Below are 22,967 nucleotides of genomic sequence, written 5' to 3' on the forward strand. Positions count from 1 at the left end.
ACACAAAGGCTGCTTACAAGCAAATGACGCAATCGACAGGCTCATACAAGCACACGTGATTCAAATCCATCAGGTTTTTGAAAAAATAAAAAGGTCTGATACACGGGAGCCAGAGGGAAAAGACGCGCCGCCGAGAGAAGAGACAGACGGAGTCCCTCCCCTGATGGTTTTTTTTTTTGGTGCATTATACAATAGGATCACTTTTCATAATGTTTGAGATGTCACTGAAGCAAAAACAATTATAATCAACCCACCCATGTTCTGCAGACAATTACTAAAGAATGGAAAGAGGTACAAACAAACGTTTTTTTTCTGATGATAAAGGAAAGTCTGAAGTTTCTTTTGGTATGTTTGTTGTTGACATGGACATACAACTCAATTTTCTATGGGTCATGAAAAAACACTCAAATGCTGAAAAATCCTGGCACTGGGATGTTCTGAACTTTGAAAATGGCTGGCACTCGATGTTGTGTGGGCCGCTGAAGAGGAGGTACTGCTGGCCCACCACCAGAGGGCGTCCTGCCTGAAGTGCGGGCTTCAGGTACGAGAGGGCACCGGAGCAACCGGGAGTGGCAGCTGTCACTCATCAACAACGCCAGCTGTCACTCATCATCATCATCCACACCTCCATAAGAGCCGGGCAGCATCTTCACCTCACTGCCGAGAAATCGTCTACCGAACAGGTAAACCGCTCAGCCTAAAGTATCACATTAGTGACGTCCTTACTTCTGTGTGTACAAGTATTTTTTGCAGACATTCCTGTTTTGTACTGAGTAGTCGTGTGTGGGGAGTTGGCGTACTCCGCTCCTCGGTTGGAGGCTACGTACTTTGCCAACAGGATCTGCACGTAAACACTGTGTTTGAGAGGTGGAGGTGCTTTCCACCTTTATACTGAACTGTTTGCTGGGTGTTCACGCACCCACCATCACCTGTCTGTTCTTCCTGCCAGCAGTACCCGATCTGACAGCCGGAGGCAGTGGCCACCTGGGGACCCAGCGCTTGGTGGCTCCAGGGTTGCTTCAGATCCGGTGGAGTGGAAGGCGTGTGGGATCCGGCTCTTTTCTGGACGGGCGTCTTCTATCCTCGAGCCTGCTCACACATCACTGTGACTAATTTGACTGTTGATCTCAATTGTGTTGTCTGTTGCTCTGTTGTGCACATTCACAACATTAAATTGTTATATTTTTGGCTTATTCCATTGTCCGTTCATTTGCGCCCCCTGTTGTGGGTCCGTGTTCCTACACTTTTCACAACAAATGAGTTAAAAAAAAAAAGAGAATAATATCGGCTGATTTATCGGCAAATCGGCCGATTTATCGATTATCGCCATTTTTTTCATCCAAATATCGTTATCGACATCAGCCTCAAAAAATCCATATTGGTCGGGCTATATTACATATATATCTTGACTTAAAACTGAACATATATTTATTATGTGGTGTGTAACAGAAATATTTATCTTAATACAGTGTAGGTACTAAATGCCAGGATGTGAGTTATGAACATATTAATTCCTATTGGACTGACATAAATGCTTCTATCATTAACGGTCAGGATGCAGGTGTCGCATGTTTACCTTCGGCCCTTGTGGTGCTTGACGGCGGTTGTTTTGGGGATATGGATCGGCTCCTTCAGGGCTCCTCTCAGGTGAATGGTGCGCTCCTGGATCACTTCTCTTATGTGTTTGATCCAGTCCTGCTTGTTCTCAATGTTCGACGCCTACCGTTGGTCAGTGATGAAAGAGGTGCAAAAGGTCAGAGTCATTCTGAAATGAACTTTCTGTGAAAATCTCTTTTTTTTTTTTTCTTCCAGTCTTTGGGTGTTTCTCACAAGTCTGAAGAATCTGCTTTGGTCACCTCTTACCTAAAATACATTGCTGGTTAAAAGGTATTTACCTATCCTGATTTATTCTATTTCCACTTATATCAATGAAATTTGAAACTTCAAATATAACTTTACATGAAGCAAAGATGATCTGAGTAAAAAAAAAGCACAGCTTTTAATCCCCCATTCCCAAGTATAAGAATAAATAGAACTTTATTAATGCTGAAGGAAATTGCTTTGCCAGAGTGCCGAAACAGTAAACAATGCTTTTTTTTTACAGTGAGAACAATGAGTACAACTTGTTTATGCAAAATGACTGAATACATTTGCACAAGATGTTGACAGTATTGCACATAGCTCTGAGCAACTGAAAAACACTGACTGTTATGTATTTATTCTGCAGAAGGGGGAGGAGTTATACAGTCTGACTGCCACAGGTAGGAAGGACCTCCTGCGGCGTTCTGTGATGCACCTCGGTGGCCTCAGTCTTTTGCTGAAGGTGCTCTTACAGGACACCAGTGTGGCATGCAGGGGGTGGGAGGTGTTGTCACAGATGGTGAGCAGTTTTCTCAACATCCTCCTCTCCAACAAGCATCCCCAGTTATCAAATACCAACTGGGGATGTGAAAATATATTTGTCAGTTTCCAACCTACACTAATAAGGGGGTTTAGCTGGACTACACACCCCCAGTACTGACTGCTAACACTCACATTTAATTAAGTCGTCAGTTAAATAGAAGTGTTTCAGTCTCCTAAAGTAGTCATTGCTTTGACACACAGGTATTCCAGAGGTACCCAAGGATTCTCCAAGAGACCTAGTACCAAAGGCATCCAATCGACACCTTAGATCACAGAATACACCAGGACCCAAAAGGCTCGGATCATCATTCTCCTGAAAAGTCAAATATCTCTGTCCAATGACCTCATGACTATGTACGCTGGCCCCAGGTGTCTCTCAAGCTGAAAGACCGAACATGCAGAATAAAGACTGAATAAATCAAACAAGTTAAATACTGTAATTTGCATTTACTCAGGTTGCCTTTAGTTTAGGTTGCATTTTGTCTGAGTGTCAAAAAAACAACTGTAATATTAATTAATATCCATAACAGAAGAAATCAGGAGAGGGCAAATACTTTTCACTGCACCATAATCTCACAACCTTTCAGTAATGCCAGTTTGGCATTAGGTTGAATTTTGTTTTTGACAGTAAAATGCTAAGAAAAGCTACGAGAATATGTCGATTCAGACTTGTGAGAAGTGACTGCGGGCTGTGTTGCGGGATTGTTTGTACTCACCGTGGCTCCATGTTTGGCTCCCTGACTTAGCTTTAAAAGTTTAAAATATAAAATAGAGAATTTTACTGGTTCAATTTTAGATGTACAGGACATTTTGCTTCCGTTGACAAAATTATTTAACATGGTACAAACGTACAACACTGATAGTTTTGACAGTGTAGGCCGACTGCATGGCACATTTTCCTGGATGACATCTGCGTGTTTACATGAGTAGTTAGTGATGGCACTCCGTTTACAATGCACACACCACATGGCTGCATCTCAGTGGTTAGTCTGATAGCCAACATATCACAGAGTTCTAACGCTCAGAATTATGTGTTAGGATTTTAGTATCATGCACAAATTTTCAGTAACAGAACATGTTTGGAAACGGAAGTTTGGTGAATTGTTAATGCCCCAGTCACACCAGGAAAAACAGCGGCTGGAGACCGCAACGCATCCCAAATTAGCGGAAGCGTGTTCAATCATCTTGCTCTCACATTGCAACCACAAATCCCTGAAACGGGCGTGTTGAAGACACCGACTGGGTCTGTGATCACGTGCAGTCAGCTAGTGATAAAACAGTCGTCATAAAATGGAGTCTGACGGTGAGCAAACGGGATTAAGTTGGTAATTACACACAATCTGTGTGTAATAAAATGGCGAAGTCCTCTTGTAGCTGCAGAGGTGACGGGACTACATCATATACTACAGCTCTCCAGAAGAAGTAGAAGAAGTGTGCGCGTTGGACGGGCCAAGTAATACAAAAAAACCCCCAAAACATTCTGATTAATTCTGGGCAGGTCCCAGTGGATGAGATTTACATTTTAGTGCTCTCATTTTAGTCTCTCCCTTATTTAGCAGGAGTAGGGGAAAAACTACAGAGGATCTTCAGACAGCACAAAATCCCAGTTTACTTTAAACCGGTTAACACCTTGAGACAGAAATTAGTTCACCCTAAGGACATGATCCCTAGTTACAAACAGAGCAATGTAGTGTATTCTATCAGATGTCAGGAAAACTGTAACGAACACTACATAGGTGAAACGAAGCAACCTTTACACAAAAGGCTATACCAGCACCGCAGAGAGGGCGCCAGTGGACCGCAGTCTGCAGTTCACCTCCACCTCAAAGACACTAACCACACGTTTTAGGACAAGGAAGTTAAAATATTAGCCAGAGAGAAGAAATGGTTTAAGAGAGGGGTCAAGGAGGCATTCTTTGTGAAACGTTTGAAACCCAGCCTTAACTGGGGAGGAGGTCTGAGACACACTTTATCCCCTGTTTACAATGGGGTACTCAGGTCAAAGGAGTTTCAGTCTTTTGTTCATGGTAATGAGTCATTCACGTCATCAAGGGAGCCATCAGAAAGGCATCCATGCCATCATTAGAGGGACAGCTGTCCTGCCATTAGGTGTGCTAACTAGAGCACAATAGTTGCTAATTAGAGCTATTGTTTAGTCACTAGCCTATAGCAGTCTGCCTCTCAGTAGGAGGGGTCTGGTTAGGTTTAAAACTCCAGCTTTTGTTGGCTTCTGTTTTATTCTTCTCTACAAGAGTCAGACAGAAGTCAGACTTCCAGAGCAAGAATTTTAGCTGAGGAAGCTTCTGCGATTTGAAGCGAAACGTCCTCACGTCAAGCAACCCAGTCCAGTCGAAGATTCAAGCTTCTCTACTATTTTAGTGCTTTAACCTACTTCTTACATAATCTGAGGAACACTGAGTGGAAGGTTAATTTAAACAGGGCTATTTAAATAAAGAAACGTTTAAATATATTCTTATATTTCATTTTCAGCTGCTTGTGTGTTAAGTTCATCCTGCCAGTTTTCACTTTAGTATTATACTTGATTAAATATTAAATATGATTAAATCTAGCACAGACATCAACTTGAGCAGCGATTTTCTCCCACATTGTTTGCAGCTCATGTGCTGAACTTTTTTTTTTCTTTTTGGTAGTTACTATGGTGAATCCCAGCATTGGGGCTCCATTAGCGCTGCTTTTTGTGCGCACATACTTAACTCAGAGTGAACCCACTCTGAGCTGATTAATTTAAATCAGCTGTTATGGAACTAAAAACTCAGCATTTTCTCAGGGTAAATAAACTCTCATTTTTGAGACAGATTCAATAATTTGTTGAACCTCCTTTCCAAAACAGGCTCCAGGCAACCACCAATTTTTCCCAGAGTCACAAGAAGGTTGACGTCCTGTTTTCACTGTAGTGTGACTGGGGTATAACGCAGTGATTTTTCTGCAAGAAGTCAATTTTATGAAAAGTCTGTGGGAGGGAGAATTGTGGGTGTGCAGATGTAGAATCGGTGTCAGCTGCACAGGTGGAAGCATATCAGCCCACACAGAGAATCAGAAATACAAACATCCACAGAAAACACAGCCCCGGATAAACAGATGTAACTGTGTGCGTTTGGAACGTGGGAGAATCTCCGCACAGGACAGACACTGGCAGAGAAAGACACAAGACAGGGAAGACAGAAGACAGAGGAGACGCTAGCCACTACAGAAAGCTTCTTGATGCTGCTCATGCAAGCAAACAACACAGAGCAGAAGAAACATGAGAATATTAGAAGAAATTTATTACAGCACTAAATTTAATTAGAAGAAAGGGCCCTATCTTGCATCCTGTGCAATGCAGCTGTTGGTTTCATCCCCATTACCCACATTGTGTAAGTATCGAGTATAACTGCACTTATCTGTGAAACAACGGGTCTATTAGTCAAAACATAAGGTATGGTCAGGTGCAGTGTTGGTGCATTGCTATTGTGCAGCAGCAGAAAGCTACCGTGCCATAGTTTTCCTGGTGCTTACACAGTGCAACATTTCAATGTGTCTCGCACAGGCAGTTTCACAAAGCGTGTACATTCTGTACAGGGGTATGCACATTAGTACATACCACAAAACAGAGTTAGAAAAATTTTTACAATGACATGAAATGATAATCTAATTGGGGGAAGGACCCCAAAAGTTTAATAATTCTGGTTTGTATTCTATTTATTTATTCTATTTATTGTTTTCTAAAGGTAGATTCTTCCTCCACAGGTTCTCAGGGAGTCTGATTGGACATGGAGAGGATCTGGTGGTCGGAGGAGGAAGAGGAGAAGGTGTTGCAGAACAAGACACTTGAATGCTTCACCTCAGGGAGCTGTGGTGGATGCTGCTTCTGTAAATGAGCTGCTCGCTCGTGTTGACACTTTGTGTGCAGATCTGTTTCCTTGTCAGAAAATCTCTCACTTCTGAGTCTGTCATCTAAATAGTAACGGGACACATGCTGGTGCACTTGTGTTTGACAGGGGATGCCAGAAGAGAGTCTGACTGTTTTTTTTATTTCGAGCTATGACCAGAACACAGGCAGAATGAATTAAAACCCTTCTGCGCCCTGCGCCTTATTTTGCACCCAGACTAGAAGACATGTAAATAGCAAAATGGAATTGGATACATCTTAAATGGATGTGCACTGGGTACGTTACACCGTGCACGGTCGATTGTCAAGATAGGGCCCAAACATAAAGGTTAGACTGATTTATAGATATGACAATATGTTGGAAGAGATTTTTTCGACACTTTTTGTATATACATTTATATTGTAACATCTGACAAAACAAACGATGGTCGATTGTCAAGATAGGGCCCAAACATAAAGGTTAGACTGATTTATAGATTTGACAATATGTTGGAAGAGATTTGTTTGACACTTTTTGTATATACATTTATATTGTAACATCTGACTTTTTTGGTACCATTTGTTTTGATTTTTTAAAATGTACTTTTACATTCTCAAGTTTAAATATAAAGATATTTAACAATCCAATAGATTAAAAGCCATTGAAGAACTAACTGGTGTAATGAAAAGACACACAAAGCAAAGAAGAAAGAAATTTCACCTTGAGTACAATCTTGTTGTCGGATGTTGGGGTGCGTCCCACCCAAAGAGCGAACTTACATGGGTCTCCCTCGACGTGCTCAGTCACCCCCAACTCTGAGGTCTGTGGAACAACAGGAGTGATTTCACACAGCTGCATTCTGCCACTAAAGTTTTAGAATACTGTCAATACTGCCCTCACTCGGGGGGAGGAGGAGTAACAGGAAGACAGAGGACGGGAAGGAGAGGAACAGTAGTAGCCAGTAAACCAGTAGCAAGCAGTATATTCTGATATTTATATCTGCAAATTGTTTTTTACGTTCACTTTTGATACTCTGTGTGTTTCTTACCCTGTGTGCTGCTACACAATGCTGTTAGTACCTCAACTTCCTTGAGGAAGTATTCCTAAGGGATTAATAAAGTTCTCTCTAATCTAATATGACATATACTATGAAAGGTTCAGGAACAGAAAAGACTCAACTAAGATGTTTTGCTTCCAGTAACCCTATAAAAAATTGAACATAAATACATTTTTACTAACAACTTACAAACAGTTTGCTCTTGTAGATGTATTTACTGCGGCCGTTTGAGTCTTTGACCTCCTTGCTGAAAACTAGAGACATCTCAAACAGGAAGAGGTGGCGCTCTCGGCCCTTTCGGATCAGTGTCTTCGGATCCCAAACCTGGAAGGAGTCCTGGAGAATCAGCTCGCCCTGGGATTCAATGTTTTCATCAAAACCTGCAGCAGAGACGGAACACAAGCAGTTAAACCCTCCTTGTTGCCTAAATACATAGTTTTAATTTGATTAGGAGAACCTGAGTTCGCCACCAACATTTTAAGACAACTCGAACGTTTGTTGTTGTGAGCTACCTTCCAACATTGAAAGGTGCATGGCATCGTTGGCTTTTTTGGGAACACTGAGCATCACCTCCAGGCCATCCTTGATCTCTCCTTTACCCTCTTCGCAGCAGGTCAACAGCTCCTGAACAGACAGAAACCGTGAGGACCGAAACTGTGCACATGGCCTCTAGAGCACCGAGCGGTTACCGAGGGTTACCTTTAGCAGGAGCTGGTACTTGGTGATTCTCTGCACGGGTTTAATCAAGTAGGAAGAGATGGAGTTAGCCAGTCTGTGCCTCTGCTGGATCTCCTGTTAACACCCACAAAAAGAGCCACAGTGCTGTGATTAGATACAAGTTCAGTTTTAATTTAGTCCAAAAGAGTTGTAAAAGTAGACACTTACATCAAAGTAGTTTCCGGCGTGCTCCAAGATGAGCTGCGTGGAATCAGGTTTGTTCTTGCAGTAGTTCACATACATCTGGAATTTATCATCCTTTAAGAAGAAACATGATGTAGTGCAGCAGATAACAGAATACTTACAGAGGAAATTTTCAAATAGTGAAAGAAGCACCAAATTTGGCACAAATACTCCTTAGATATTACTTTTTTGAAAAAAAAAAAAAAAAAAGACTGGCCACTTGAATTTTCAATAGGCGGCCAGGTAGAGGTCAATTGAAGAATTACACAGGGGTCAAAATTTAAAAATGCTCCAATCATATTGAAAACTATACCACATTGTTTGTCTGATCAGAAAGATTCTATAAAGGTATAGTTTGGACCATCTATGACTTAATGTTATGGAGTAAAAACAGCAAAAATGGTGACAAAGGTCAATTTCAGTTTGTACAGGGGTGAGAAGTTGAAGTTGCTCCTATTTTGATAAAAAGTGATGCAAATTATTGGTTAATAGGGTTTTAAAAAGGAATAGTTTGCAACATGTCGTGCTTAGTTATCACGTTACAGGGGAACATATGCCCAATGGACATCGAGACTGTTTGACCTTTATTTTGGAGACCAAACATTCAACAGTCAAAACTATTCCATTTATTAATCCTGTTAGCCCAACCAGTAATTTGCACCACTTTTGAATCTAAATTTAAGTAACTTTAACTTTTGACCCCTGTACAAACTAAAATTGATCTTTGTCACTATTTTTGCTGTTTTTAACTCCATAACTCCAGAACATTCAGTCACAGATAGTCCAAACTATACCTTTTTAGAATCTTTATGAGCAGACAAATAATGTGGTTGTAATGTGTAATTCTTCAATTAGCCCCTAACTGGTCACCTATAGAAAATTCAAGTGGCCAGTTTTTGTTTTCAGAAGAGTAATGTCTAAGGACTCGTATGTGTGCCAATTTTGGTGCTTGTTTCCAGAAATGAAACACTGCTACAGTTATTTGCTCCACTAATGGTTTGAACTTGGAAGTTGTTAGAAACCCCCCCCCCCCCCAAAAAAATTTATTAAAGGTCACTGTTAACAGGTTGAGGAAATTATTTTTTCTTTCTTCTGCATCATTAAGACTGAAAAACAGCTTTGTGCTGCTGCGTAATGACTTACCCATGTAACAAAGCAATGGCCAACATCCTCTGGCAGTTGCTCGTATTTCTCCAGCTCTTTAAGAAAAATGCTGCAAAACAAGGTGTAATAAATTAAGAACTGAAGAATAATAAACCAAAAGCATTGATATCATAATTGAGGATAACTGGTGACATTATAACAATCCTATTCTTTGACATAACACTAATAAGGACACTTGGGGTATATTTATTGATATATTTTTCTGAACCATTATTATAATAACATAATTATTCAGCTGAAATGTTCTGTAAGTATTGCCTATAGAGATGTCTTTAATTTCACTTATTTTGACCCAGTTAGATTAATTACTGTGGGCTCCATAATAATTTTTCTTATGGGATTCCCTTGAAACCCAGTTTGACATATAATGCTATATGGTTGGACTCCATAGCAAAATGTTTGAGCTTATTGTCAATTTTTCATAACTACTTAACTGTCAGTGCAGTTTTTATTCAGGCTGTTTGTGTCAGAGAAACCACAGGGAGGAGTGGCTAAGTGTTGAATTTTTGTACTGAAAAGTCATGTAAAAAAAAATGTATTGTCTTTCAAAAATGTGGTTTATCAGTCAGATATTCAAGGGACTTTTTCATCTAGTTATAATACAAATACATGCAAGAATGACAAATAAAAACAAGCTGATCGTATTTTAAACAACAGACTCTGGTGGGAGACCGGCACGGACCACAGGTGAACAGATTAGTGTGTTTTATTATGTGGTGATGAGGGTTAAACTGTTGATTATTTTTATGAAGAACTTAGTCTGTAACTGTGTCAGTGATTTATTCATTTTTTTATATAGCTTATCACTTCTACTTAGAGCAGCACTGCAGTAGTAAAATTAGAACATTCAAAGAAATATTGACTGAATGATGCTTTAAATGTTAAAAATACATTAATCCCCATCATCAACATTATTTTCATCATCATCGTCATATAGCAAAAATGTATTTACAATATGATCAAAATTAGACCTTTACGCTCTTTAATTTAAGTAGAATGCGCTACTTCATTGGCCAATAAGGTCAGAAACAACCTTGTTGCATATCTGAAGTGAAGGAGAGCAAATATGTTTTTTAAAATGTGTACTATAGCAGCACTGACAGAGCCCAGCTCACATGTTGATGAAACAGAACAAGATGACTCGTCATCATTTTGGTGATTAACACAGACCTGTTTTGCATTTGAAGTGAAGGGAAGCATAAATATGCTTTTAAAACATGAACTGTGGCGCTTCTCATGAAGCAGCAGCAAACACTGAGAAAGTGTTGCCTGCACTGCACTTATGAAGCAACACTTACATGAAATGTGCATTGATTTGGTGACTCCTGTTTAGTTTATGCGATACCAAAGTTAAAAAAAAGAAGCATGAATCGGGCCTAATTCCATTCACCTGGATTGGATCAGGACCTCACATAAAAACTTTCAAAACTGGGGGTCTTTGTCTGTTTTTTCTTTTATAAATGAATTAATTTATTTTTGTCAACCTTAAAACATCTTCACACATGTCACATAATGCTAAGCATACAGGTTTGCCTTGTTTAAAAATAATAGCACATCTTTTACTCACTTATGATGGAATTCATAGAGGTCCTGCATGTTTCCAAAGATGATGTGCTCCTTGTTGATGATTCCTGGAGGAATTTCTTCCACACCACTTGTCATCTCCCACAGGTAGGTCTGCAAGTGGCAAGACAACAAAATCAAGACAAACTTAACAAGAAGCTCCTGAAACATATAAACAGTGATGGCCATCACAAAAATGTGCCCTACTTTCAAAAATGGCAATGACCCCCCCCCCCCCCCCCCCCCAAAAAAAAAAAAAAAAACTTGGAGTGATGGAATCCAAAATTCATACTAACGTTTTGACCAAATGAACCTAGTTTCCAAACATGTGACAGCTACGGTTATACAGCTGGATGATTCCCGTGTAGAATGAATGATTTGTGTTCATGGTTTTATTCAACCCAGTGAATCCAGGAGGAAAGTCACACTTACATCCATACACTCCCGCAGGTCTCGCACGTAAGCCTTTTCTGTCTGAATCAACTCAGCCATGATGAATCTACAAATACATCCAGACGAAAAAAAAAACAAAAAAAAAACTGTCATTCTGTCCTGATTCACAGAAAATGATACATCACCAGTGTCAAAAAACACATTTCAGCAGCCTTCATCCATTTATGCTAATGAAGAATAGAAGAGTGGCAGGTCATAAAACCTCTGTATGAGCCATCGATCACAGAAATCATGCTGATGCGCTACACGTAGCTTCATTTGTTCGCTTGTGGACTCTGATTATGCAGCTGTTGTGCTCGTCCAGCAAGAGCAGCAGGTGATGAGTGGAGGAAATTTAAATCCATTCTCTACATTCATTTACAGGCAAATCTCATGTTTATTTAGAAGCACTAAAAATCAATAAGCAAGCAAGTAGGAACGAAATGCATCGACTAAAGACTGTTTAGGCCTTTTTCCACTTGCACTGAAAGCAGCGTATCATCAAGGAATATTTTGTTCTGGTGTTATATGGGAATAAATGATGGAAGTCACATTTATGGGCAAAGATGCCTCATTTTTCTTCGTAGTCCAGACCCAGAATCAGCAGATGATGTTGATGGACAACTTACACAGCTTTTGATGCTGGAACAGAAGGATGTTATAGAAAGCAACAAAACAGCACCACGACAAATGTGACAACCTTTCAGAGACAGACATTTAAACTAAGTATCTTTTTTGGGAAAGCTTGATACAATTATGAAATGTATGCGCAACTCTTTTTTTCTTTTGCTTTTTTGTTCTGTGATTCTCATTTAAATGGACATTTCTCAAAATATTTACACAATACATGTTGTCACAGCAGGGTACCTCTTTAAAGTTGGGTGGTCTGATACAATATACACTCACCGGCCACATTATTAGGCACACCTGTTCAATTGATTGTTAACACAAATAGCTAATCAGCCAATCACATGGCAGAAACTCAATGCATTTAGCCAACTAGACATGGTGAAGACGACTTGCTGTAGTTCAAACCGAGCATCAGAACGGGGAAGAAAGAGGGTTTAAGTGACTCTGAACTTGGCACATTTGTTGGTACCAGACAAGCTGGTCTGAGTATTTCAGAAACTGCTGATCGACTGGGATTTTCACACACAACCATCTCTAGGGTTTACAGAGAATGGTCCAAAAAGAGAAGATATCCAGTGAGCAGCAGTTGTGTTGACAAAAGTGCCTTGTTAATGACAGAGGAGAATGTGTGATGCCATCATGTCAGTATGGACCAACATCTCTGAGGAATGTTTCCAACACCTTATTGAAGCTATGCTTTGAAGAATTAAAGTAGTTCTGAAGGCAAAAGCGGGCCCAACCCCGGTATGAGCAAGGTGTACCTAATAAAGTGGCCAATGAGTGTAGGTGAAGTTTCTTGTCCAAGGATGTGTTGTGTGTTGGGGGGTTTGGCTGGATGTTTTTGTGTTGTTTTCTTTTCTTTGCTCTCCAGGTGGTATGCAAACTGGTTTTTGTCTGTGGAGAAGGTGCTGGTAGAAGAGTCCTTCACCCTCATCAGCATTATTAGCTGCACCTGTGGAGGATGTTCACGTGCAGGCCTACTGACTCGCAGCACCTGTGTAAACTTAAAGACTTTCAGCTGAAGCAGATAATGAGATGGCATTCTGCATTTAAGCCATGAGTGGTTCAGCAGAATTGCCGGGAACTCGACCTTGTGACGTTCGTTTGTGAGACGCTGAGGACCGCGCCAGGGTTTGACACATCGTGCCTGTGAAGGAGGATGGGTGAGGGACACATGCTGTCAGCACACATCAGAGGTGATTATTGTCTGAATGATCATTAATAGTAATTTGGTATTTTGTTACGCAGTGTATTTGAACATTGATGAGAATTGTGCAGTTTGCTTCTCACTGCCGTGGCGTACGGACTGATGATCCTCCACCTATTGTGAGAAGCTGCTCATTTACATAAAGCTTAAATTCAGACCTGAATGTGTTGCTGATAGTGTGTGCCTCTGAGGGATATTTGCTGTAGCTCTGTTGACTTACCTCACCTTTTCCATCCTTCACAGAGTCAGTTTGTCGTGTCCACCTGGGGGGTGTTTGGCGGTGAATCTGAGTCCAGAAGCGCTGAGGCTTCGATCCTTTTGGGCGCTGGAGAGCGCACCGTCCTTCACTCCACCAGACAAACCACATATTTATGTTGTACACTAATTATTGCACTAGAGGGGGAAATAAAATCGTTTTGTTTGTGGAACCGCTTTCTGGTTATTTAGCGCTGGGTTCGGTCAGACGTTGGTCCGCTCCTCAACCTGTGTCTGCACATAACAGGATGCGGGTAGTGTGACTGGGAATTGAACCCAGGTCTAGATATTGGTAGCCCAACTCCTTACCTCACTGAGCTACCTGCTGCATAAAGAAAATAACAAAATAAATGAGAAGCATTAGCATACTCCTTTCTGCGTGCAGACTTGCGCTTCTCCTCATTGAGCTCATGAGCAGCATCCCTTAGCTTGACCTCTGACCCTGGAGCTGTGGCTGGGATGATGTCCAGTTGGAGATCTTTACTCTGACAGAAGGAGAGGGATTACATTTACAAACGTGGAAGTGATTCAAAGAAAATTTGTACGAGAGGATGCATCTGGTGGTGCAACATCTTATTAAGCGCTTACTGCTTTGTTAGAGTCGGATGAGATGCCCAAAGCTTTCTCCAAACTGCAGCGGTACTTGTCCATGCGCAGGGAGAAGTCACGGTAGCGCTTGTCGACAGCCGTTACCCACTTTTTGATCTCTGCTGCGTGACTGTGGCCTTTGTCACAGAACCCATCAGCCAGCTGGATCAGCAGCTTCACTCGCTCTTTGGTTTGCTAAAAAACAAAGGGTGTTAGAGCCATGCACGTCGACACACTGGTGTGTGTGTGTATGTTTGTGTGCAACGATAACCTTGGCTGTGATGTGGAAGTCCTCGTGCTCCTTCAGCAGCTCTTGCGTGTGGTGGATTGTTGAGCCAGTGGAGGTGTGTGTAGACAGATAAAACTCACCAGTGTCGTGAATCCACTCCAAAGCCTAGACACACACACACACACACACACACACACACACACACACACACACACACACATAGGATGCACAAATTCTTCAATTACTTGACAGCAGTGGATGTGGGAAGCTGATAAAAAACCAATGATGCTCCACCACACTGATGATAAGTGTCAGTCAATCTGATGACGTGAATTGAAATTAGAGTGCGTGTGTGTTGTGCACCTGTTTGGCACTGCGCTCAAACACCACATACTGCTGACACTGGTCCAACCGTCGCTTCCTCATGGTCCAGAAGTGCAGAACTCTGTTTTCCCTCTGCAGCAGCTCATTCAATATGTCTAAACAAAACAGTAACACACACACACACTCAAAAAAACAGTCAACATTCATGTATCACAAAAAATGTCCACTCTGGTTTCAGCACAACAAAGACATCCAACAGCAGCTTTCCTACATTTGGACATGTTCACATGTGTGGAAAAACCAAAATGAGTCTAACTAATTACATGTTTTTCTACACTGTACCAAAGTGGGCAAAAACGCTGTACGGCAAATTACTGTTGGATAAATTAGGGCAGTGGTACGGTTGTGAAGACAAGCAGCTTAGTTCCCTTTGTTGGCTTCATGGACGATGCTGTGATCTCTGGGGATTCAATGTTTACCCTGATTGCAGCACTTGAGAAGCTGAGTGAGGAATCAGAGTGTCTAGTTTTAGAATGAAGAGTTCAGATGTAAAACCCAGTAAGTAGTTTTTTTAATGGAGAAAAATGCAGTTGAAAATGGAGATTTAAAGGAAACCATATTCGGAAATGCAGAGACTTTCATCAATAAAATGAAAACACTTTGTTCAAATTCTTTCATATTTTGCACACTGATGGTCTCCTTGACAGCCAAGTACATGTTGGCCTCAACTAAAAATTTATCATTTTGGAGATACTGGGTTTTACATTATAACTCTGCAAATGTTCAGGGCCAAGTATAAGATCCAGGCTTTCAATTATGCTGTGGACTCGGCCATTAAAAGTTCATCTGTGTGCAGTGAAAGTTTCACACTTGCAGAGATGTTCACTTCGACAGTCATCAGCCTTTGAGGTACTTGGAAGAGGTTATGGAATCATGAGGTTGCTGGACAAAGTGTTTGATGATGCTGACACCTGTGCTGGAGAACGAAGATTCAAGTCTTTAGGGTTCTGGTGCTTCCTGTCCAATTGTATGGTTCTGAGACTTGGACAGTAACCAGTGACCTGAGGCAATGACTGGATGTCTTTGGTACTTCAGAGGATCCTTGGGTCCTTCTGGAATGACTTGGTGTCAAATGAGCACAGTGAGGGAGCATCACCTATGACATTTTGATCATGTGGCATGTTTCTCTGTGTGTGACACAGCACGCAGGTATCTCAGTGCTGAGGACTGCAGTGCATGGGGAAGACCAAGGGGACGACCATTTTTCCCCTGGCTGCAGTAGATAGATGGTCACGTTGAAGAGGGGGGGATGCACTGGTTGTCTTACTGGGTGCCTGCTATCCAAGATCTGCGGAGGTTCTATGGTGTGAAGGGTGCGTCAGTGTGAAACCCCAGCACAAGCTCCCAGACCGAACCTGGTCAGAAGTCTGAATTCTCCATATGAGATTACATGAATCTGTCATTTCACCTGAACTGCACCTGAGCAGGATATTACAGTCGTGTTGTGGAAGCTGAAATACATCCTCAGGATGACACTCACTCTTAACCTGCTGCTCTGGCGCTTTGATGTGGCTCAGCATCCCGGGCATGTTGACGCTGTTCCTATGCAGGTATTTGAGGAAGACGTCTGCGTTTCGTCTGGCCAGCGTGCACGCCTGATTGAAACAGTAATGCACAGAGTCAGCTGTGTAACTTGGCGCCATCTTTGCTGTCAGCAGTGGTTTTGTCGTGGGTGTGTTACCTTGAGGAAGGCCTCTTTTTGCTCCAGATGCTTACTGATCATGGGGCTGACATGATCCGTTTCAGAGTTGGGTCCCAATTTGTCAGCTCCTCCGCACCAGTCCTCCTCTCTCTTGTACTCCTGCTCCAGACTTTCCAACACACTGCAAACCTGCAGGGAGAAAAACACAAACTATGGTACCTGAGGAAAACAGAATTCTTTATATTCATTCTGAAGACTAGAGATCTGTGAACAGCCTCACTAAATAATAACTCCTGCTCTGACCCACTATTTTCTTGTATGTATTACTGTCCTTCAGGCATATCTTCATATGATGTGCTACTATTGTGTGACGTTTCATTGAAATCCACTGACTGTTTTAGAAGGAGATGCACTGGTGATTCCTTCATGCACTCAACATTTTCCACCAGAACAACAAAGGTACGCTCTCCCATACCTGTTCAGAGGTCTTGTAGAAGGCCACAGAGGCGTTCACCAGTTTGAGGCGGTCCTCCATCTTCAGCATGAGCTGCTGCCAGTGGGACGCCACACTCTCAGCACAGTCTCTGATCAGGTCCATGTCGTAGTGGTTGCCCTGGAGCAGAGCCTCTGCCTTCTGCTGAACCTGCAGGGCGCTCTGGTGGGTTTTCTGCAGCGATGGAACAGGTGCACAAAGGAGAAGATCAGAATTAGATAAATGAATGAGTATATACGTAAAAATAACAGCTATAAGTTACATCTGACAGCAAAACCCTGGAGTTAGAAAACAGGATTTTCAAAGAATCTGAGGGATTATAAAAACAGTCTCACCTCAATAGCGTGCTGAAACTGCTCATGTTCTCTCTGGAGCTGCTCAGCTTCCTGAAGGGAGCTGGCTGTGATTAGACCGGCATTTAACATCGACTCCCCATTACGAATCCAACCTAGAACCTGAACAAAATGAAAAACAAAGGTGTAAGCAACCTTCCTCAATACTCCCCTCCACATAAATTACTGTGAATTTATTAAAAGTAGCAAATCATTAACAGGTCAAAACACATGTGACCGATAAAGCAAGGTGTATTGGAAGATTATAGTAGGCGGGTTTTCATTATCTTCCAAATTGCGCAATGTGAACAGCAAGTTAAGAATACACAAATTAGAAACAGGTATTTGTACACACCTTCAAATACCGCAGAAAGATTTTTATATTTATATACTTTTTCAGGGGATCTGAAAAAGCCATATTTCACAAAACTGCAATGGAAACAGTTTTTCTCTATTGCAGTTGGAGCGACACACAGAAAGAGTTGCATGAGATTCTATAATGCACGGCACAGTACGTAGAGACGAACTAGGAGACAGACCACTTGTTCAATGTTGCAAGAGATGATGCTACCGCAACACTGGATAAAAAACAAAACAAAACAAAACAAAACAAAAAACCAAAATACCTATATTTAGCGGGACTTCCCGACCTATTGCCAAGACCTTCGGAATTAAAATTCTCATAATGACCTCCCTAGAATAACAGCTATCATGAGATGACAAAATTGGCAGTATGGAGCTAAATCCAGGCTAAAGGTTTTGTAATCTGAAAAAAAAAAAAAAGATTGAAAAGAAAAAATTCTTGAATTTTCTAATCATTTAAAAAGTATTATTAAAATAAAAATAAGTGTAACATATATATTTTTCAGTTTAAATATACTTTTGATTCAGCTCTAATTATTTTGATCAAATAATTTTTCATTTTTTACTCTGAAATATATTTTAACATGTGATGTGTCATTTTTATCAGCTGCAGGATTACATTTTTCAGAATCAAATCTTATCTTTTTGGTTTCATATTTCTTTTTTTCACCTTCAGATCTTTTTTTCACTTTCATATCTTATTTTTTCAGCTTCAAACCTTTGGCCGTTTTCTGGCATGGTTGGGCGTGGCTTCGATTGAGAGGGGCATGGAATTGTGAGAGACAGCAGATCACATGATGTTGCTTTCAGGAAACATGGGTACTTTGATAGATAATGACTGACTATATATAAGCATTCGGCCAACAATCTGCACTTTGTCTGTGACCTTGACTTTTAAATCAAATATATGTGTCCTGAACTGACCTTCAAACATTCCACCAAGTCATAACTCCAGCTGTGTTGTTCACACATGGACAGACAGACACACCGGACCAAAAACAAAACTTCCACCTGTGCTACTGTTGTGAACGGGTGGAAACAACCTTCTAAACTTGTTGCCAGTATCCTTATACAGTAAAGCTTGATTATTTCCTGTGACTTTCATTTCGCTAAAATCCTGAAAGCAGTCGTAAGAAGTACAGAAACACGTGGATGCCACTCTGACTTGGATGGACATGTTTGTACGATGCATGACACCACCGTGACATAAACCAAGTTAGAAAACCTGATGATGGCGCTGACTTTTAAGACGTGGCTCTGTGTGCTTTACCTGTTTGACCTCAGCCTGCAGGTGTCTCAGTTGGACACACTGCTCCAGGTGCCTGCGGTGCTGCTCGGCTGCCAAGTCCAGCTCTTGCTGCTTTTCATGAAGGAACTCCAGCAGGTCTTGAACCCGTGTTGCCATGTCAACATCTCTGTCACACAGCAGCTCTACGCCTAGAAGCAGAACACAGAGTCCCATTAAGTCAAGATGTGGCTGTCTGTGCTCATCCAGCCACAACTCTGTCCGATGACAGCGGCTGCAGGCTGATCGTGTGCGCAGCTGGACCGTCTGTGACATTTCACCTTGACAAGCAGACTGAGGGTACAGTGTCCTGTTCACATCAAAATCCCCCTGACTATTCATATGTGCATCACTCTGCTCAAATTATCAACTGCTTCACTAACCGCTGAGCTGATGCACACTAAAGTGGCAACAATGTGACAAAGGATTTTCTTCAGGCTGCCAGTAGAAATTTGATTTATGTCCAATTTGAATCTGATCCCATGTTGAGAACGCCAACAGTCAAAATTTGCATGAAATCCTATTTTTCCAAATCCATTTTAAGCCTTATTCCTAGGTGGTTTGAAATGCAATTCATATCACATTTTTGCAAATTTGTTTTGGTCTGAATGCTCAGATTGGATTCAGCGTGTGTTTCGGTATGCCTGTGACTTCTGAGGGGAGCACGACTGATGGAGAGAGAAGGTGAAGCTCCAGTTTTTCCAACTATGCCACCCCAAGCTTGCTCCTGCTCTGCCCATGTGCCCTGATGGGTGCAAGTCAGTACTATAACAACCAATGTGGATAATGTGGAAAATGAGGATTGCCACACAGGCCGGATCTGGTCTCTTGCTATAGATAACGTGGACAATCAATCAGTGAGACTGATTTGAATCAGATATGCAATACTTCTGATTTGAACTGAGAGTCTGACCAAAGCCAAAGAAACATGAGTTCACTTCTAGTTTGCAGCATATTTACCGTCAAAACTGAATGTCCTGTAGCTTGTAAAATCTGTGCAGGTTCACACTGTGGCACTGAATGTGGTTACGGTGCGAGTGTATATAGCGGGTGCTCACCAGAGGCCTGAACTTCATTGACATATTGTAGCAGCTCCTGTCCCTGGTGGATGACGTCAAAGGTGAGGTTGTTCATGGTCAGGGCTTTGTCAGCGTGGTGCTGCAACCTCTGCTCGGCCACCGTCAAGTCCTCTGTGTCAAAATCCTTCATCTGACCCGTCAGCTCCTCGTTCCATGACTCCAAGTCAGAGATGATCTGAGGAAGGACCGTATGAATGCACGTAATGCAGAAAGAATTATAGAGTATGCATTAAAAAAATCTATAAATACCAACATTATCTGTGAATTCATACACATTCATTTATTTTTTTAGTTACTGGACATTTGCTTCTGGGTGTCTACCACAAATTGAAAAGATTAGCATCAGTCAGTCTCCCCAGTGGTGCTTTAACCACTGACACAAGCACATATACAAACCACACAGTGCTTCCTCTCGGTCAGACTCACATCAATGGCATCCCTTTCAAAGATGCGGAGCTGGAGGAAGAGCTCCAGTTTGATCTTCCTCTCCTGAAAAAGTTCCTCCATCTGAGCCTGGGCCTCGTCCAGCTGCTGCAGAACGCTCTCGATGTGGTTGATGGAGCTGTTGTGGGGCGTCTTGTTGCTGGAGATGGCCGAGTCCCTGGCAGAGAAAAGCAGGTTTAAGCAGGAAGCTATGGACAGCAGCGCTCTGCACTCTTAAAACACTAATAAATACACTCTTGGGCACAAAGCCAAGCAGACGTAAGCGCTCTAAAAAGTGCCGCATAGCACCGCCTCGCAGTAGCTTACTCAGCTACATTACAGCAAACCAATAAAATGAAGTGTGTTCATTCAATGTGATGATCATTTAAAACATTAAAAGGTGTGTTTGAATTCATTATAATGACACTTTTTTCACTTATAATACCAGTACGGCATAACCTGCTTTTTAATGTGTTCACATAAAATGAAAACCCTTAGTAGTGATACAACATATTCTAGAACAAAGTCACTTCATAACTCAAAAATGGCGGGTAAATTTACCACAATGCTAAAAAATTAAGAGAATTTTTAAAAATCTGTTGTTAATGAGCATTTAATGAGTTCTGCATGTTGCTGCATCCACAGTCTCCGCCCTCATGGAAGCAATTTGACAGACAACAGGCACAGACAAGAGTAACCCAGATCTCCGGACCCTTTAAAAATATCTGGTAATAACCTGAAGTACACCAAACCTTCAAACTCTGCAGCTTGTTTTCTACCAAATTTAGCTCTGACTCACACATGCATGGTGCACAAACACAGACACTCCTCAAGAGTTGTGAGGCAAAATGTGAGTAAGTAAACACACCGTAGGCCACAGACATTCTTCGTGACTTTAGCTTAATTAGTCACTATAACAGACGCACGCCAACACTTCATGCACAGCAATGAATACACACAAAAGGTGTGCAGACACTGGCACAAGATTAGCTGCATGTATAAAAGGAGACATTTAGATAAGAATGCAACGTAAAGGTAGAAAAAAAAGAATAATAGGAGGAGTTTAGAGGAAATGGAATATAAAACAAACAAACAAACAAACAAACAACTTAATTACTGAATGTGGCACCAAAACCTTAAGTATGAGTGTCATCACGTCTCTGGCAAATGCACAACAATCAAAATTTTTAGACACATCTTCAAAATAATTGATACAAATCAGTACCATAACAAGCACATTTGCATTTGTTCACAGTACATCTAGATCAATTCAGGGGTCCAATGTGTATCAGTGTAGTCGTGTGTGAGCTTAAAATCAATTTTCAATTCGTATAGGTTACACACCTAATTTACGGTGTTCACTGTACTAGATTTTGGGGTAAGTGTATATGGATCCAGGCCCAGGTCACTGTATCAGGTGTCTATCACGCTGAAAAAATTTTGGAGTAATATTTACTTGAAAAAACCTACACTCTAAGAAATAAAATGTTGAATTTATTTAATAAAGTTAAGGTAACTTTTTCCACATAACATTGTCAATTAAGTGCAAAACAATATTGTAGTTGAAATTAATTAAATCAAGTGAAACACTGTTACTTAAATTCTGAAAATTAACAATTGCAACTATATTGAAAATAACTATTTTTTACATTTAAAACCTCTGTGTTTCATTTCTTAGAGTGAAAGTTTTTTCACTCAGAAATTCCAAGTAAATTTTACACGGAGAATTCTTAAGTAAATTTTACTTGCATATATTAGTTTTTCTAAAATAATAACTCAAGTAACATTTACTGGAAATTATCAATTGAATATTTTTCACTCAGTTTTCACTCAGGGTTGCCACAGCAGATCTATTTTGGATCTGCAAGTTGATTTGGCACAAATTCTACACTGGATGCCCTTCCTGATACACCTCCACATTACATGAAGAAATGTGGCAGGGTTGGGGTTAGTAGTGGTTAGTGCACTTGGTTTCAGTGCAAAAGGTTCCCGGATCAAACCCCACCCCTGCCGCATTTTTCCATGTAATGTGGAGGTCCATCAGGAAGGGCATCCAGTGTAGAATTTGTGCCAAATCAACATGCAGATGCAAGTTGGATCTGCTGTGAAAACAACAGGAACAGCTGAAAAGTTTTAGTTTTTATTAATAAATAAACAGAGTCAAATTCAATGAAAATATTCAATTGATAATTGCTAGTAAATGTTACTTGAGTTATTATTTTAGAAAATCTAATATATGAAAGTAAAATTCACTTAAGAATTCTCCTTGTAAAATTTACTTGGAATTTCTGAGTGAAAAAACTTTCCTAGGTTTTGTCAAGTAAATATCACTCAAAATGCTGTTTCAGTGCATGTACTGTTAATAAATTATCATCTCAACAAGAATGTGTCATCACACACAAACACAACATGACATTATGTCTTGCACATTTTGTACAGATTGACAACACAACACACACACACAAACAAAAACCTGGAAAAGTGAGTCACTGCTGTCAACTGCAGCCACATTATGTGATTCATCACTTTCTTTTAAAATGTCCTTCATAATTATTCAAGTGCAAATTCTAGTTTTCAGCCCAATGTCAGTTTTTATTTTGAAATGAATGACTGTGGAATTGCCTAAAGCACAAGCACAGATTTTGTATTTTCCCCACATGTGAAAAATC

At 40.9% G+C, this 22,967-nt stretch overlaps 1 protein-coding gene across 1 annotated transcript in view; it reads right to left on the reverse strand.

Annotated features, from left to right (window-relative positions):
- The window catches only part of LOC117501582 (triple functional domain protein-like), a 218,478-nt gene that overhangs the window by 23,742 nt on the left and 171,769 nt on the right, over positions 1–22,967 (reverse strand). The window contains 20 exon segments of the mRNA XM_034160494.1: positions 1,577–1,719; positions 6,993–7,094; positions 7,519–7,709; positions 7,842–7,953; positions 8,029–8,121; positions 8,215–8,304; positions 9,373–9,442; positions 10,961–11,070; positions 11,389–11,455; positions 13,850–13,965; positions 14,069–14,263; positions 14,340–14,462; positions 14,661–14,776; positions 16,162–16,276; positions 16,363–16,512; positions 16,799–16,990; positions 17,152–17,271; positions 18,782–18,948; positions 19,855–20,050; positions 20,302–20,476. Of these exon segments, the coding sequence (XP_034016385.1) occupies positions 1,577–1,719; positions 6,993–7,094; positions 7,519–7,709; positions 7,842–7,953; positions 8,029–8,121; positions 8,215–8,304; positions 9,373–9,442; positions 10,961–11,070; positions 11,389–11,455; positions 13,850–13,965; positions 14,069–14,263; positions 14,340–14,462; positions 14,661–14,776; positions 16,162–16,276; positions 16,363–16,512; positions 16,799–16,990; positions 17,152–17,271; positions 18,782–18,948; positions 19,855–20,050; positions 20,302–20,476 (2,643 nt within the window).

Source organism: Thalassophryne amazonica, chromosome 20 (assembly GCF_902500255.1).
Source record: "Thalassophryne amazonica chromosome 20, fThaAma1.1, whole genome shotgun sequence".
NCBI lineage: Eukaryota > Metazoa > Chordata > Actinopteri > Batrachoidiformes > Batrachoididae > Thalassophryne > Thalassophryne amazonica.